The 15,128-nt window shown below is 41.4% G+C and overlaps 2 protein-coding genes across 2 annotated transcripts; one reads left to right on the forward strand and one right to left on the reverse strand.

The window, feature by feature from the left end:
* Positions 1 to 649: 649 nt before the first annotated feature.
* On the forward strand, positions 650 to 4,141 carry LOC140926643 (uncharacterized). The gene is made up of 3 exons (XM_073376362.1): positions 650 to 1,788; positions 2,362 to 2,660; positions 3,838 to 4,141. Exons 1-3 carry the CDS (start codon positions 655 to 657, stop codon positions 4,058 to 4,060), a joined length of 1,656 nt encoding a protein of 551 aa, XP_073232463.1. The 5' UTR covers positions 650 to 654; the 3' UTR covers positions 4,061 to 4,141.
* A 4,420-nt stretch (positions 4,142 to 8,561) lies between these two features.
* LOC140926644 (coactosin-like protein) lies at positions 8,562 to 14,525 on the reverse strand. The gene is made up of 4 exons (XM_073376363.1): positions 14,359 to 14,525; positions 12,532 to 12,614; positions 10,978 to 11,135; positions 8,562 to 9,104 (listed from the first exon to the last, which is right to left on the reverse strand). Exons 1-4 carry the CDS (start codon positions 14,430 to 14,432, stop codon positions 8,997 to 8,999), a joined length of 423 nt encoding a protein of 140 aa, XP_073232464.1. The 5' UTR covers positions 14,433 to 14,525; the 3' UTR covers positions 8,562 to 8,996.
* Positions 14,526 to 15,128: the final 603 nt, after the last annotated feature.

Raw genomic sequence — 15,128 nt, forward strand, 5'->3', positions numbered from 1 at the left:
TAATTTTTAAAGAACATTATGTTGCAAATTTCTCTTATTCTTAAGGAGATTTTTATTGCCGTTAAATCGAAATTTCTTGGGCAGCATTGTTGTGTGTTCAAACGACGTTTACTAAAAACTACGCGTGTATTACTTGCTACCTCAAAGTTTTCTTGAGGACTCAAGGAAAGGATTCGTTTTATATATGTTTTTAGTTTTATGTCAATTTGTTTTCAATTTTATTTTTATATATTTCACAATCAGCATTTGCCCGTTAAAGAACTATTATCTTAATATACGTTTTTTGTTTTCATGGTTTATGAAAAGCAAGTTATTTAAGTTCTGATTCGCGTTGATCAAAAGTTAGAAATGTTTTGAAACGTCAGTTAGTTATTCAAAAAAATACGTTTAATTGCTTTTTTTTAACAAAAAACTCATCGATTATTTAGTTATATTTGACTAAGTGTAATAGTTTATTTTGAGCGTCTCACATGATGAATAAACATATACATATTCATAATTAAGTGTGGGAAATAATGTTAGAAACCGAAAGTTGCATTTATTTAGCTTGAACGAGCACACCGCAAAGTTGTTTCGAAATTAACGAAATAAGTCACTCAAGGATGCTGAAAGCATTGTCAAGGCCTAGTAGGTAAGGATACCGGCTCATGAAACATGCGAGTAAATATGTCCTTACACCCTTCGAGCCATAGCCTTTGCAATGAAAGCTTGGTGCTCAAAGATTTGAACGCCACGGCATTTGCTTCTCAAGTCATCACTGCGTCGTATTCAATGCTGTTTTACCTGATTTTGCTGCTATTGAGTGCACTTGGAGTGTGCTTTAAGCCCTTCGTCAAACTCTTCTCCTCGCATTCTGCGTTCATTCTCTTTCTTGTCGGGCTAATAACGACCTCAATCGATGTCTTCACAAAATCCAACGATTCAACGATAAGTCTATATCATCGCCTAGTCGCCGTTTTCCTTGTCGGCGTGGTATTCATCCTGTTTGGTGCCGGATTATTCTTTGTAAGACCAACTGGCTCTTCCAATCGTCGTACCCTCGGGCAACATCAGCCCTCCATGGGGCTTCTTGTAACAGTCATCACCTTACCTCTTATTACAACGGAACTGCTGATTCTGTTAGCGGCCCATGCCTCAAGACACGAGACCCCGCAATCCCTAAGAGACGTGTGGATGCTTAATGTGATAAAAGATGGGCAATATGTCGTTCAAAAATTAATTCAAGTCGCTGTGTACGTCTGGCTGAGGAACTCAAGAGTCCGTGATTATTACAAAGAGAACGCGCAATTTTATTTCAAAGTGCTGGCGTTTTTCAACTTTATGCGATGGGTAGACGCCCAAGTGAACTTAAACAAGACGGTTCTGAAAAATGATGCCCGATCGGTTTACGGAAATTGGTTTGACGTTCTCTACGAACTATACAAAGCGTTGCTGATAGATTACCGTCTCCTCTGCACGCTCCTTTTCCTTGAGCATTCCATTCAAATCAAAAACGAAACAGACGATCCTGAAGAACTCGTTGATGATCAAACCCTCACAAGGAGGGTTATGACGTCATCGCGCCGGCAAAACAGGAATATCGGGTTTATCGTCGGTATTTGCTGCCTTCTCGCACCATTCACCTGCGGCCTTTACTATGTCCGAAAGCTGGAACTTAGCGTTTACACGCGGGCTGTAGCTACTGTGTTAAACTCATTTTGTATTCTTGGGTGCGGATTGGTTCTCTTACTCAAGAACAACCTTGATTTTGACAAGAGGGATCAAGATCCAGCAGGGGTGAAAATTATGGTGAGTTGAAGAAAAATCAGTACAGCAGTTTTTACCATAGATTTAGCTTGACTGAGTATTTAAGGCTACAAAGAGATGAGTAGCTCTTAGATCTCTATGAGCGACCACTTATTTACTTGTAGATATCTAAACTGGTTTCATTTCAGTTTACTCGCGTGTAACATACTCGCAGACATGGAACTTATTACGCTGGACTTACAACCCACTTCCAGCATGTCACGCCGTAAGGCAAGAGAAGCGTACCTCATAGATAGAGGCAAAACCCTGTCACCACACGGTCTGAACCGTCTATTTTATTTTTATTGTATAATCATTTACCTGTATATTATTCTATGTAGTATTTATAATTGTAGTTAATTATTAACCACTTATGTAAATTTTAAATTTAAATTCAAGATATTTTCTCTCTTTTGCTCCGGCCCTGAGGAAGGTTAATTTTGTTAGCCGAAATATTGACCTATAATAAATCAGCCCTTTGCCGTAGTACCAGCCTTGCATTTAGTTTTGTTTCATACTTGAACAAGTTTCCCTCCCTGGTTTATTTGTTTGTCTAATTATTAATTTTCCAAGTAGGTTTGCTGTTTGGGGGCCGTGGCTTTTACAAGTTTGATGATCAAAGCAGCTCTCGCGGAATTCTGGTCAGTCGGTTATCACAACTACCTCTGGGCAGGGGTAGAGCTGGCTGCCCGCGGGATCACCACACTGTTCCTGATGGTTTTGTATCTCAAAGTTCACGCGCGGGCCCTGCCTTTGAGAAACCCTGATGTGAGAATAAATCATTTTCTAGTGCCAGTGTTGATGCTTGGAATTATGGCCGCTTTCGCTTCCTCTTTGGTTGATGAGTACATTGGACCTCTCGATTTGAAAATAAGGTGCGTGAACTAACAAGAACGTTTCGAGCGTTAGCCAAAGTGGGGAAAGGACAAAGGGTGGGAGCCCGGAGGAAAAGGGGGAAAGAGGACCGTATAAGAGGTGGGAGTTCTAAGAAGGCAGGAAATAGAACAATAGGGAAAATCACCCATCAATGCTTTATATTCACAATCGAAAATGGGCTAAGGAAGAGGCGGGGGTTTGGCCCCCCCTGGTCCCTCCCACCCACCCCCTCTTCAATTTGGAGAGGAAAGAACAAGTCTCCTGTGGAAGTGCTAGGATTTTATCCACAGATATAAAACTATGATAGGGAAAGAGGCGTTAAATGTCTTCAAAATGAATGAAAAAGGTATTCAACTCATTGGTTACCGTCTAAGGCCTCGACGATCATTGCTTCAACATTCACAGCAACTCTAACGCAGTTCACTAGCTAATAAATTAACCTGGAACAAAGGAATCAAACCACATAATAGAAACTAAGGGCACTTTTCATTTGTCAGTACAGACCGACCAACCTATTCGATTCCCATCGTAATTAGAATGTCCCTTTTAATAAAAACTAACCATCAACATCAGTCAAATCCTAAATGTTATGCACAAAGAAGATGGTTCGGATCATTACACTTTTCTGGCAAACTGCCCACCTACCCCTCCCCTAAGCTAACATTCACACTTACTTCTCACTTGGGGAAAAATGTTGCCTTAGGGGAGGGGTAGGTGGGCAGTTTCCCTTGGAAAGCGCCTTAAGAAAACTAATGAATCGACCGATCAGGCCCCGGTCGTTGGAAAGGAGAAGAACGATATCCACTAGCACTGGATAAATCTCTATCCAGTTGATAGTTTAATTGGTTTTCCTAATACTTATCCGCTGGATAGTGATTTGTCCAGTGGACAGCGCTATTTTTACAATAACTGAACGAATCCTAGCTCGCTGATTGGTCGAAAGCTATGGTCTATAAAGTGTAGACCATGGAAAGGCTAAGGTACGATCATTATACTTTTCTGGGAAACTGCCCACCTACCCTTCCCCTAAGCTAACATTGACACTTACTTCTCACTCAGAGCAAAATGTTGGCTTAGGGGAGGGGTAGGTGGGCAGTTTCCCAAAAACGTATAATAATCCAAGAAAACTAAGTATTTATTACCTTACAATAATACTGCCATTTTATTTTGTCGTAGCTGTGAAATCAAGGAAGAAAGCTTGCAGATACTGCACGAAGCCGGCCTGCCAATGCTCCTTGGGTTTCTCATTCACGTGTGCTTACACTTTCTCTTCGTGCAGACCAGATTTGGTCTCATTAAGGTGTCGCACAAAAATCAGGAAACAAGCCCTCTGTTAACTAGTCGTTCAGAGTTTAAAGATGATCAACTTTACAGTGAACATCGTGATACTGTCATGTGACCATTTGTCGAAGAATCACAAGTAACTGACTGATAAATGACGGGTGTAATTAAGACGTTTTCACTGACCCATGTTATGAGAGCAAACTTTGCTCGCTTGCTTAACTCGTCACCAGTCTCAATCCTGACATAACCGTAGGCTCGTTCACCCGCTGCGTAATAAGATTAGTCACAATAAAAAATGGCCTTACAAGTTCAGCCTGCGCCACTGACGGAATCAAACTTCTGGTCAAGTCCGTCTGCGAAACAGTGCCATCTTCGTTAACGTTACTATGGACCTTACAAAACTACGACGGCGACGGCAACGGGAACGTCAAAGAAGCAACAGGTTTAATAAGCAAAACAACAACTTTGCAGGTGTATCAGGCTTTTTTGTTACCATCCCTGCACAACTACGACGAGACATCGTGATACTGTCATGTGACCATTTGTCGAAGAATCACAAGTAACTGACTGATAAATGACGGGTGTAATTAAGACGTTTTCTGGTGTATCTTAAACCTCGTTCACACTAATGCATTTTCATTTGAAAAAGCACACATTTCAATGCGTTTAGGTACTCCGTCCGTTCTAATACCCTGAGCGTCGCTCTTGAAAGTAGATCAAAACGAAAACGCGTACATATCGTATTAGTGTGAACGGTCGAAAACGCATCAAAATAAAATGATGCCGAAAATATCATAGGCGCGTGTGTTTAGAGCATGCGCATAGAGTTCAACTTACGTCACACCGTGCAGTTCTATCGTTTTCGAACGTTTTGGTGTGGACAGTCGTAAACGCATCAAAAAGGTGGTGTGGAAGCGAATCCGTCGAACGCGTTTTCGATGACAATGAAAATGCATACTTTTGAAAACGCATTTGTGTGGACAGGGCTTTGAACACGTCGAAACACGTTTGGAATGACTGTCCATTTCTTCCTAACGAAACCTAGCGGTTGGAAACAGTCAGTGAGCCTATAAACTGTTTTATGAGTGATTTTTTCGCCCAACTTCACTCTCGACGTTGGTAACAAAAAGAGAACATCGTTAAGATAACATGGGTTGGTTGAGGAAATGCTAATAATGTTTTATTTAACAACGTCTGCTTAAACTCGGTTTTGATAACCACAGCTCAAACGTGAAATCGGAATACCCCTATCCGCAAACCTTTCAAACCTTTGATCACGTGATTATTGAACTCGAAGTCCTCAACATCTACCTTATTTTAAACTCGGATTAATTGAGTAACAGTATCTGGATAACTGACCACCTACCCCTCCCCTAAGTCAAAATTTTGCCCTAAGTGAGAAGTAAGCGTTAATACTGACTTAGGGGAGGGGTAGGTGGTCAGTTACCCAGAAACCTAAATTGCTCCATTTACTCTTAACCTTTTTGGTGTGTATTCTTATCAACACTAAACAATCTATTGCCACTTTCGTAACCTCTCTATAGTTAATCAGCCTGCCCTATGGTACGAAACCTGATCTGCTTATTATCAACATCAAACGGTGTACCTTCCGTTCAATACGATGCCATCTGCGTTTTATTATGACTTAATCAATCTTTTCTCTCGTAAATGAAAGAAAATCTTAGCAAGATCTCCCTGTAGATGAGAATTCTTTTTAGTACCCATCAGTTACTTCGTTGTTAGCCTTTTCTCTTTTTGCACAGCCTGTATAGCAATCAGTTTAACTAGTGACTCAAGGGAGTCTAAACACATTTAGCCACCCACTGATGGCGGCTTGTTTGTTTACAACCCATTCTCTTCATGGCTTCGTCTCTCCAAATTTGCGCTCTCGACAAACAAAACCGCGAGCTACGCAGGCTAGAGTTTGTTTGTTTTGTTAGTTTTGAAGCTTTACACCTTCATTAGCTTCTTTGGGTACCAGTAGATCTGTTTTTCTACTATTTTTATTATACATATTTCTTCAACTGATTTTGTGAAAATGTATGTATTGTAATTGGTTTATTGGCCTAAAATAAAGAATAGCCACGCTCTCATGCCTTTCCGTACTTAGTGTAATTGCATTGCTGTTGATGCCATTGGAGACTCTCAATAAAGATTTACCTTTTTAATACTTATTTTACTGTCGTTACCTGATAATATTGTAAATGACAACTATATATATCTAGCCGGATTTTTGAAAACGTTACCACCAAATGGACCTTTCGCGTCCAACAGTTTTTTTTTTCGTAGCCATTATAAAAATTAAGAGTGCAACCATTGCTTTTTTCCTCTTCTCGTTTCCTTTCTTCCTCCTCGCTCTCTCTTTTTCTCCTTAGAGTATATAGAATGTTAAGCACAACGGGCATTGGGGGGGAAGGGGGAGAGGGAGGGGGCGAATGCGATATCCTTAAAGAATCTAGATGCCGTAATCTGACGTAGGGGTTGTTCATTTGTTATGGCCAGGGGAGAGGGGGGTAGGCAAAGTTCATAATGAATCTCCAAGTTAGTTCCTTCTACACAGCTTTTTAGAATATTCCAGGGGGCTACTTACCTATAATAGGTTCGTCGAAAGAATGGGCGCATATATTTCAGGAAAATTCTAATTTACACAATTTAAGCCAGATAACAAAAATAGCGTAGTTTTGTCGGTTTCGTTTGCTTACTATAAGGTTTGCTTTTTGGGCGCTGTAGCTTTTACAAGTTTGATCAACAAAGCAGCTCTCGTGGAATTCTGGTCAGTCGGTTATCATAGCTACCGCTGGGCAGGGGTGGAGCTGATTGCCCGCGGGCTCACTAGTCTGTTCTTGATGGTTTTGTATCTCAAAATTCACGCGCGGGCCTTGCCTTTGAGAAACCCTGACGTTAGAATAAATCATTTTCTAGTGACTGTGTTGATACTTGGAATTATGGCGAAGTTTGTCCCCATTCTGGTCGATCAGCACAATGGATCTCTTGACCGCGGAGTCGGGTATGTAATTAAATGACAGCCAGGGAAGAGCGGATCAAAGTTACCCTAGGTACCATGCGTTTTTTGTCGCGTGCGGCGGGATACATCGGTCGGCCGCCGACAGATCTTCGGCCGAAAGCCAAAGCTACGCGAATGTATAAAGACTAACGAAAACCGGAAAGCAGGCATGGAAAAAAAACAGTCTCTGGGACCCGGGGTAGATCTAAGTGGATGGGGTGTCTTTACTAACCACAAAAAGAGATACGTATTCAACGCTTCGTGCTCTTGCAACTTATTTCTTTCTTAAAAGGATGTTTAGGAGCAAGAGAGGTTTTATCCTTAATATTTTGGCGGTAAATTAAATGACTTGGTATCGCAAGCGTTCAAACCTGGGGCGATTTACTGTATGAATTGTCATTCTTGGATTCATGGGACGCGCGTAAATTATAATGGCGGAAGTTTTAAGTCAAAAGGAGGACGAAAACAAATGGACACTACTAAAGAGTGAAAGATAAAAAATGGGAGCAAAGGGCATTGTGTTGGTAAGAATTACAACCACGTTCACGCTCGCTAGCAGCCCGAGAAAACAGCCATCATTTTGCGAGGCCACCACTGGTTTTCCTGCGAAATGACGTCTGATGAACGAGCGAAGAAATTCCATACTGATGACATTTCACTACCCAGATCTGGCGAGTGTTTCTGATTGGTTGAAGTAAATTAAATTTCCCAAGTAACACGACCAATCAGTAGCACTATCCAGATCTGGGTAGCCATACATCATCAGTATGCAATTTCTGAGCGCGTTGCAAGCGTGGGTCACTTCGCGGGAAAAGCGGTAGTGGCGTCGAGAAATGTTGGCTGATTTTATTTGTCGTAAATGTAGTGAAATCAAAGTAGAGAGCTTACAGCTTCTGGACGAGGCCGGGCCAGCCAGTGCTCCTTGAATTTCTTATATCCAGGTGTGTTTACATTTCCTTTTTATACAGTCAACATTCGGTTGCCGGAGGAGTACAAATTTCAACGAGGAATAGGAATTACCCTCCATATTTGACCTCTTTAGAAATTCAGATAACGACTCAGCGGCGTGGACGTTTTTTCCTTTGCGTAACTCGCTAACTCGCGCATGAAAATTGCTTATGGCCTTGTCCATACCAATGCGTTTCGAAAACCTCTGTTTCGCGATAGCAAAAACTCGTCAAAAGCTGCACGTCCATACTAGAGCCTTCGCTTTCATTTTGAGCGTAGATATCGCAAAAATTGAAAGCTTTCAATCTATTATCAGACGTCTGGACCTAATCTACGTGATCTATTGCTCAAAACCATAAAGATTAGAGACTAGCACTTATCTGCCTGTACTCTACAATTTTTACAAGCTGGTGGGTGATTGACTTGTCTTGAACGACTTCGCTTTTGCCCGTCCACATTTAACTGAAAGATAGTCCTCCAGTTTTTAAAAGTATTCACTTCCCTATAACTTCTATTTCTGGTCGTTTTACACTTACGCAAGCTCGAAACAATGTAATTTTACCCGTTTTCCAAGACTCGGTACAAAGTTACCGTTAAGTATTAACTTCGAACATGTCGAACGCTGCAAATTAGTAAATTGTTATACGTTATCAAAACATCAGACTTTTTCAATTTGATATTTTACCATAGTTTATTCCTTCTCAATCACAAAGACATATAAGAGACACAGGAATACAGGTCTAACACAGCCGTAAAGCGTGCACAATGTCACTGAATTAATGATTTTTTCAAATTTAAGTATCGAAACTAGTAAGAGATAAAACTGTGCTTGGATAAGTTACTTTCGCCAATCAAATTCGTCGATATAATTGAACTTCCAGACATTTCTAGGTTAGTCATGAACCCTGGTTTGATGAATTTCTTTGTTTTAATTACGACTCTTGAAATATAAAAGTTAGTGAAGTGCTTTTGATAACTTTTTCAATCGCAGCACTCGATCGACTGTTGATGGTTTGTAATTACTGAAGGGCTAATTCATGAGAAACAGAAGAAGAAGCAAAAATGATAATTTCAGTAAAATCGAGAGAGAATTTATAATTTATTTTCCGGTGCCATAGTTTGCTCCACCCGCTTTTACGAGAGTCTGTTTTACATTATCAAACTGGAGGTCCTCCATGTGACTAGTGAAAATTTCCACCGCAAAGTTCTGCAATCAAGTCAAAAAGTACAACAGTTAATTAAGCCTTCGATAAAAAACGTCTAAGCATTTAAAATCTAACGAAAGAATGTCCCGATGTTTCGGTGACATCGTGACGCGATCATCAAGGAATGGAAATCTATACGGGTTCCGGCATAAAGGAGTTAAAGTGCTCTAAAATTTGCATGGATCAGGAAATTCACACCAAGACTTTATCGACTTCAGCACGGATTGAACCCGTTTGCATGTTTAGAGGCGGTTTTTCTTTTGAACGCGCATTTATTTGCATTCCTTACAAATGTTAGTTTTTCCAAATCATTATTGATAGAAAACAAAATGTGATGGTGAAGTTTAAGCCTAATGCATACATGAGAAAGATGAGGTTTTTTCCAGTCTATGACACAGACGGCTCGGAAGAAAATATCCGATTACCTTCAACAGGAGCCGAACTTATGAGTCTCCGGTTACCAGTCCAGGTGCTCTACCACAGAGCCACAGGAGACTTGTGGGAGCTAAGGCCACTAAACTAGGTCCTCGCGGAGAGTAAGATTAAGTCCCCGGGGGTTACTCCCTTATATGGCCTATACGGGGATGTGCCGCTGGATAGGATATGGTTTCTGACCTCTCTGTCCTAAACAGGGTATATAATTTCAAGCGAGTCTGTCTTAATCAGGGCATATGATTTGCGCAAGTCTGTCCTAACTATAAACAGAATGAAATTTGTTTGTACTCCAAATATACAAAACCATTGACTATAAGGTGAATTTGTTGTATTGAAACTGCCATTAAATGGCTTTAAAACAAGATGGCGCCCAGTTTGTCCTTTGTCCTAAACAGGGTAATTAAAGTGAGGGTGTTGTCATAAGCAGGGCGCTATGTATTGTAGGCTTATTGTTGTCCTAAACAGGGTCAGGGTTTAAACCCTCAGCGGCTCACCAATACCAATATAATGGTCGAGTTCCTCCCCCCCCCCCCGGGAATCAGCCTGCGGGTCCTCACTAACAACGCAGACACAAGTATAAGCGTAAGCCGTAAGAATGACGCTAGAATGAGAAAACAGCCGACAATTCTCGACGCCACCACTGGTTTTCCAGCGAAATAACGTCTCACAAGACGAGCGCAGAAATTCTATACTGATGATGCGTCACTAACCAGATCTGGATAGTGCTTCTGATTGGCTGAAGCAAATTTCCCACGCGGCACGACCAATCATAAGCACTACCTACTGGATCTGGGTAGTGACGCATCGTCAGTATGGACTTTTTGCTCTCGTCTGGCGTCGCGAAATGTTGGCTGTTTTCTCACGCTAGAATAACGCAAGCATAGTAGTAAGGATATGCGCATTTGAAGGCGACCTTGAGATAAACATAAGAAGAACGCAAGGTTTTGATATTCTTATGCTTATTCGTTTGTCAAGGATGTCCTCACTAGCGCACACGCTCCTTATGCTCACACGTATGATCGCATCGCCAGTCAGGATCACGCTTAAAATAAAAGTCAAGTAGCGACCCTCGAGAGCAATTCTCCTATAAGATGGGTTTTGTGTAGTCTCAAATGTCATCCGTCTCTTCGCCTCACGCCCGCTGGGAGGGGGGGGGGGGGGGGGGGCTGGGGGATGGGGCGAAGATACAGATGAAATTTTAGACTAATTTTCATGACATTACTAAAGATAGCCTGTGGGAGTTAACGGACAAGAAATGCACAAAAAAGCCACGAGATAACCGAAACATGATTGCTGTAAACAACACATCCAAAAAAGGGGAATAAATAACCTGGGTGACGTTAAAAAAAGAAAAGCGGATAGGGGGAAATCTGACGAGCGAGAACGTAAGAAAGTGAAAACCCAAGAACGCGAGAGCTCCATAAAAAACAAGTTCATTACCTGGATAGTTTGCTTGACAGAAGCTTTGTCTGTACTGACTTTGGCCTTCTTTAACGGAGGAACAGTTTCACTGACCCATGTTATGAGAGCAAACTTTGCTCGCTTGCTTAACTCGTCACCAGTCTCAATCCTGACATAACCGTAGGCTCGTTCACCCGCTGCGTAATAAGATTAGTCACAATAAAAAATGGCCTTACAAGTTCAGCCTGCGCCACTGACGGAATCAAACTTCTGGTCAAGTCCGTCTGCGAAACAGTGCCATCTTCGTTAACGTTACTATGGACCTTACAAAACTACGACGGCGACGGCAACGGGAACGTCAAAGAAGCAACAGGTTTAATAAGCAAAACAACAACTTTGCAGGTGTATCAGGCTTTTTTGTTACCATCCCTGCACAACTACGACGAGACATTGCCAAATTTTACGTTCACTTGAGAACAGGAACGGGAAGGCTATAAATTCTGGCATCTCTGTCTGAACTCGGGGGCGGTCCCCTCTCTTCAGCTCCAACATAAATTCCCTTCTTTTCTGTATTTGGCCGACATAGTATAATCACGAAAAAGTTAAAGGATAGGAAGTCTATTTTTCAACGATGTTTTCATGGACGTCGCCGTCGTCGGATCGTAAGGTCCCTATTGGAAATTAAAGGAGGCGGCGAGTCCGAGTGGTCAACAAGTCGGACTCAATCGCAATTCCGAGTTAATTGGTGGGTTCGAGTTCCGCTCTGACCACTGGCTGGATTTATTCATCGATCAGCCTTAGTTTAATCCTCCGTCATGCTTGTAAATAGCCAACTGGTTGCTTCCAGCAAGCTGGATTTTTTTTTATTCCGTTGCCATATATTCGTATTACTTTTTGGAAATTATTTTGAAGAGATTGCCTGTGAACTAGTCTGTGACTGAACTAAAGTGCACTTCAACTATGAACAAAGCATTTAGCAGCTATAAAACGTGAGTTTTGTGGAAGGCATCCCTAAAAAGGGAGGGGAAATCGGGCGCACAGAAGGATGGGCGTTCTGAATTCCTTCTTTTTTCTTCCCCTAGTTTCAAACGCCTGTCATGCAGGCTACAAGACTTTCCCGCGTTACGCCAGACTGAGAAAACACAAAGAAATGAGATCGAGGTTCGGGCGGACAAATCACTGTGTTGTCAGTTCAAGCCTCGAGTTGGTGTTTTGTTTATAGTAATGCGGGAAAGGTCTATTAACGCTAGCCTGCATGTGTAGCAAGCGTTTCCGTGTGGTTTCGGGGCAGAGAAAGACCGAGGAACGACAGAGAACGGGATTTTCGGTTTTGGCCCCGCGGAAAGTGGAAAGAGAGCCCCTCCCCGCTCTTTAACTCGCTCCATTTTTCGCGAAGTCTTTGACTCTCGTTCCTCGTTCGTTGCTCCGAAACCGCGCGGAAACGCTTGATACACAGGCTATATTAACGCTAGTAAAAGTTGTCTTGGGGGATAATTCTAGTGCCACACGTCTTTAACAGTGCAAGGAACGATGAAAAGTAATGCTGCGATCATTAAACAAATACGGTAAATCTGAGGCTATAAATATACAAACCTTCAAATTGTTTCAAAAATTCCTCATAATCTGTCCCAGATGCTATGAAAACGATCGTGTTTTCGCTGTACTTAAAAACAGCCCTAACGGAACAAAACAAAGGAATACAGTCACAATCCCTTTTAACTGACACCTATAGTTGGGGGAGACTGGAACGAGAAATACGCAAGCGCGCCCACGTGATTTATAGTGATCTAGTGATCTATAAGGAACAAAACATACGTACTGGTAGATCTAGCAAGGGCAGAAAAGGGCAGAACAAATTCTGCGTGGTGAAATTGCGACGTGTATGTTAAGGTTAAGAAATTTACTGAGACTAACGAAAACGTGACAAAAATATTCTCTAAGCTGTGCGACATTTGAGACCCATTTTTTTGGCCTACCATAATAGTCATAGTCATCACGCAAGGCTTGAGAGACAAGACAATAGGCCATTTCCGAGTTCAAAAAAATCTCACTTTCAAAGCGAGGCTAAGTGCGAAGCCATTGATATGAAAATGATTTTTAATTATGATGCAAAAAAACTCATTTTCACAACAAAGGTTTTGCACTTAGCCTCGTCTTGAAAGCGAGATTTTTTGGAACTCGGAAATGGCCTATTAAAAATAACGATGGCCGGCAGTCAGTGTCACAAACCAGGCCAACGCGTCCAACGCCACCCTTTCCTGGCTTGCAAACACAGACGTATTTCCGGGAGAAACGACCACCGGAAATACGTCTGTGTCGCAGGCTACCGTTTCCCCTTTCCAAGCCATCACTCATCGCTCTCCGCGCGGTACTGGGAGCGGACCATTAGGGCCCAGCAGGGGAGGTGAGGAGCTACTCAGGTTCACGTCAAGTGGCCTTGGCCTTTCAGTCTAATTTGGGGGCCTCTCAGGCCTGTCACTGCTTTACCTGAGACCCGTTCCGCTGCATTAGGAGCCATCAGATGAGGCATTCTAGAATTCAAAATTTTCCAATCTATTGCGCACATTGCAAAGACTTCCCGAAACTATAATTTGGAAGGTGAAAGTAACAGTTTTTTGGCTGCTCACCGTGTATGTTTTTATTTTCCCACAATCTTCCCTTCTCCACCCCGTTTAAACTTTTTTGTATCTATAGGCCTTCTCCCATAACATTCTTGGTTCAATTATTATCCGTACTCCTCAATGAATAATCCCTTTCGCGATCATATTGCATTTGAAAAGTTTCATTAATGAATCTCATTGCTTATTCTAGGATATTTCTGGAACGGAAATAACGTAAAAGGGATTGACCAGTTGACCCAAGATTTTGCAAATTTGAGACGCCTTTAAAGATCTTTGTTGTTGAATATAAACAATGACCCTTTAAATAAATAACTCAGCTGTTAAAAGCGCGTTTACCTTTGTATTACATTTCAACCCCGATAAAAAGTTCAGGTTTGTAAAGGAAAAACCAAGGTAAAATACTCGCACATCGCCAATGTCAAATATTTTTTCGAATATCCTTCACTAGCCAATACACCCAATTTAATTATTTCCGCAATCGTTGCAATTTCCTTTGAGGCTATTTAACATTTTCAAACGGCGGCGTCAGATTATAATTCCTGGCGTACTGAGAACAACCCATCATTGCCAAATATTTTACTTCATTTCTTTTTATAAGTAATTAAGAACATGCAAGTTCCTATTAAGCATACGCATTGAAGAAATAAATAGCAATATTCGAGATTACTGTCGCTGGCTTTGTGATGATCCTTGAAGGAGGCGGTAACCTCCCCATTATGCAAGAAGCCGGTTGATCATTAGTTCTTTTCGCCGGCGTTCGGTAATATTCGTATTAAAATGGACAAAACCTTCAACTTACCAGTTAGTATCCACTTTGTCGTCTCTCACTTCGAGATAAGCTTTCTCCATCGCCGCTTTATCAACCGAAGCCATGATTTTTTTAAGATAAAACTGCCGATTAGGAACTTTTCACGTGCGCGTTGATGGAATATTCGAAGTGATATGATCGGACAAAAGATTCCTCAGGATATTTTGTCACTTAATGTTTGTGACGTCACTTATAAAGTGATACTAGATCTAGACAGTACGTGCGAAGTAATTAATGATATTAATGATTTGTGACATATAATTGGGAATTTAATAACTCTTTTTCTCCAGATGGATTAAAGAAAAAACTAAACTAAACTATTTATTTCATTCAATAGCTCTGATCCATTCGAATTCGTCCATAAGACACTGGAATATTAATTTTGTTTAATACTGTATAAATTGATGGAAAGGGGTCTGGATGTTTCCTGATATTCGTGAAAGTCTTTCAAATGCTCTGTGGACAAGGCTGTGTGGTCATGGGTTCCTTATTGAAGCCGTCAGGCCATTTCCGAGTGGTGAAATACTAACTCATTTTCACAGAAAAAAAAAACCGGTTTTGCATGAAGCCTCGATTTGAAAGTGAGAGTTTTAGAACTCGACGAATGGCCTTTTTGTAGATTCCTAGACTACGTACGAGTGAGTCTAGTAGATTCCGGCCTTCCCTGCCAGGAGCCGATTACCAAGGAGTAAATGGCTTGCACGTCTGCAAGAAATTTTCTTTATGTCAAAACTTTTTTCCTTTTCTTTTCTTGTATTCTC

The sequence above is a fragment of the Porites lutea genome, chromosome 2 (assembly GCF_958299795.1).
Source record: "Porites lutea chromosome 2, jaPorLute2.1, whole genome shotgun sequence".
Classification (NCBI taxonomy): Eukaryota; Metazoa; Cnidaria; class Anthozoa; order Scleractinia; family Poritidae; genus Porites; species Porites lutea.

Bases quoted from the DNA above. Each gene is read 5' to 3' on its own strand.
- LOC140926643 (XM_073376362.1), top strand. From the start codon at position 655: ATGCGAGTAAATATGTCCTTACACCCTTCGAGCCATAGCCTTTGCAAT. The intron at 1,789-2,361 runs GTGAGTTGAAGA...TTTTCCAAGTAG, and splicing joins CAGCAGGGGTGAAAATTATG to GTTTGCTGTTTGGGGGCCGT. The intron at 2,661-3,837 runs GTGCGTGAACTA...ATTTTGTCGTAG, and splicing joins CCTCTCGATTTGAAAATAAG to CTGTGAAATCAAGGAAGAAA.
- LOC140926644 (XM_073376363.1), bottom strand. From the start codon at position 14,432: ATGGCTTCGGTTGATAAAGCGGCGATGGAGAAAGCTTATCTCGAAGTG. The intron at 11,136-12,531 runs GTTTGTATATTT...CTTATTACGCAG, and splicing joins ATTTTTGAAACAATTTGAAG to CGGGTGAACGAGCCTACGGT. The intron at 9,105-10,977 runs GTAATGAACTTG...ACTTGATTGCAG, and splicing joins CTGTCAAGCAAACTATCCAG to AACTTTGCGGTGGAAATTTT.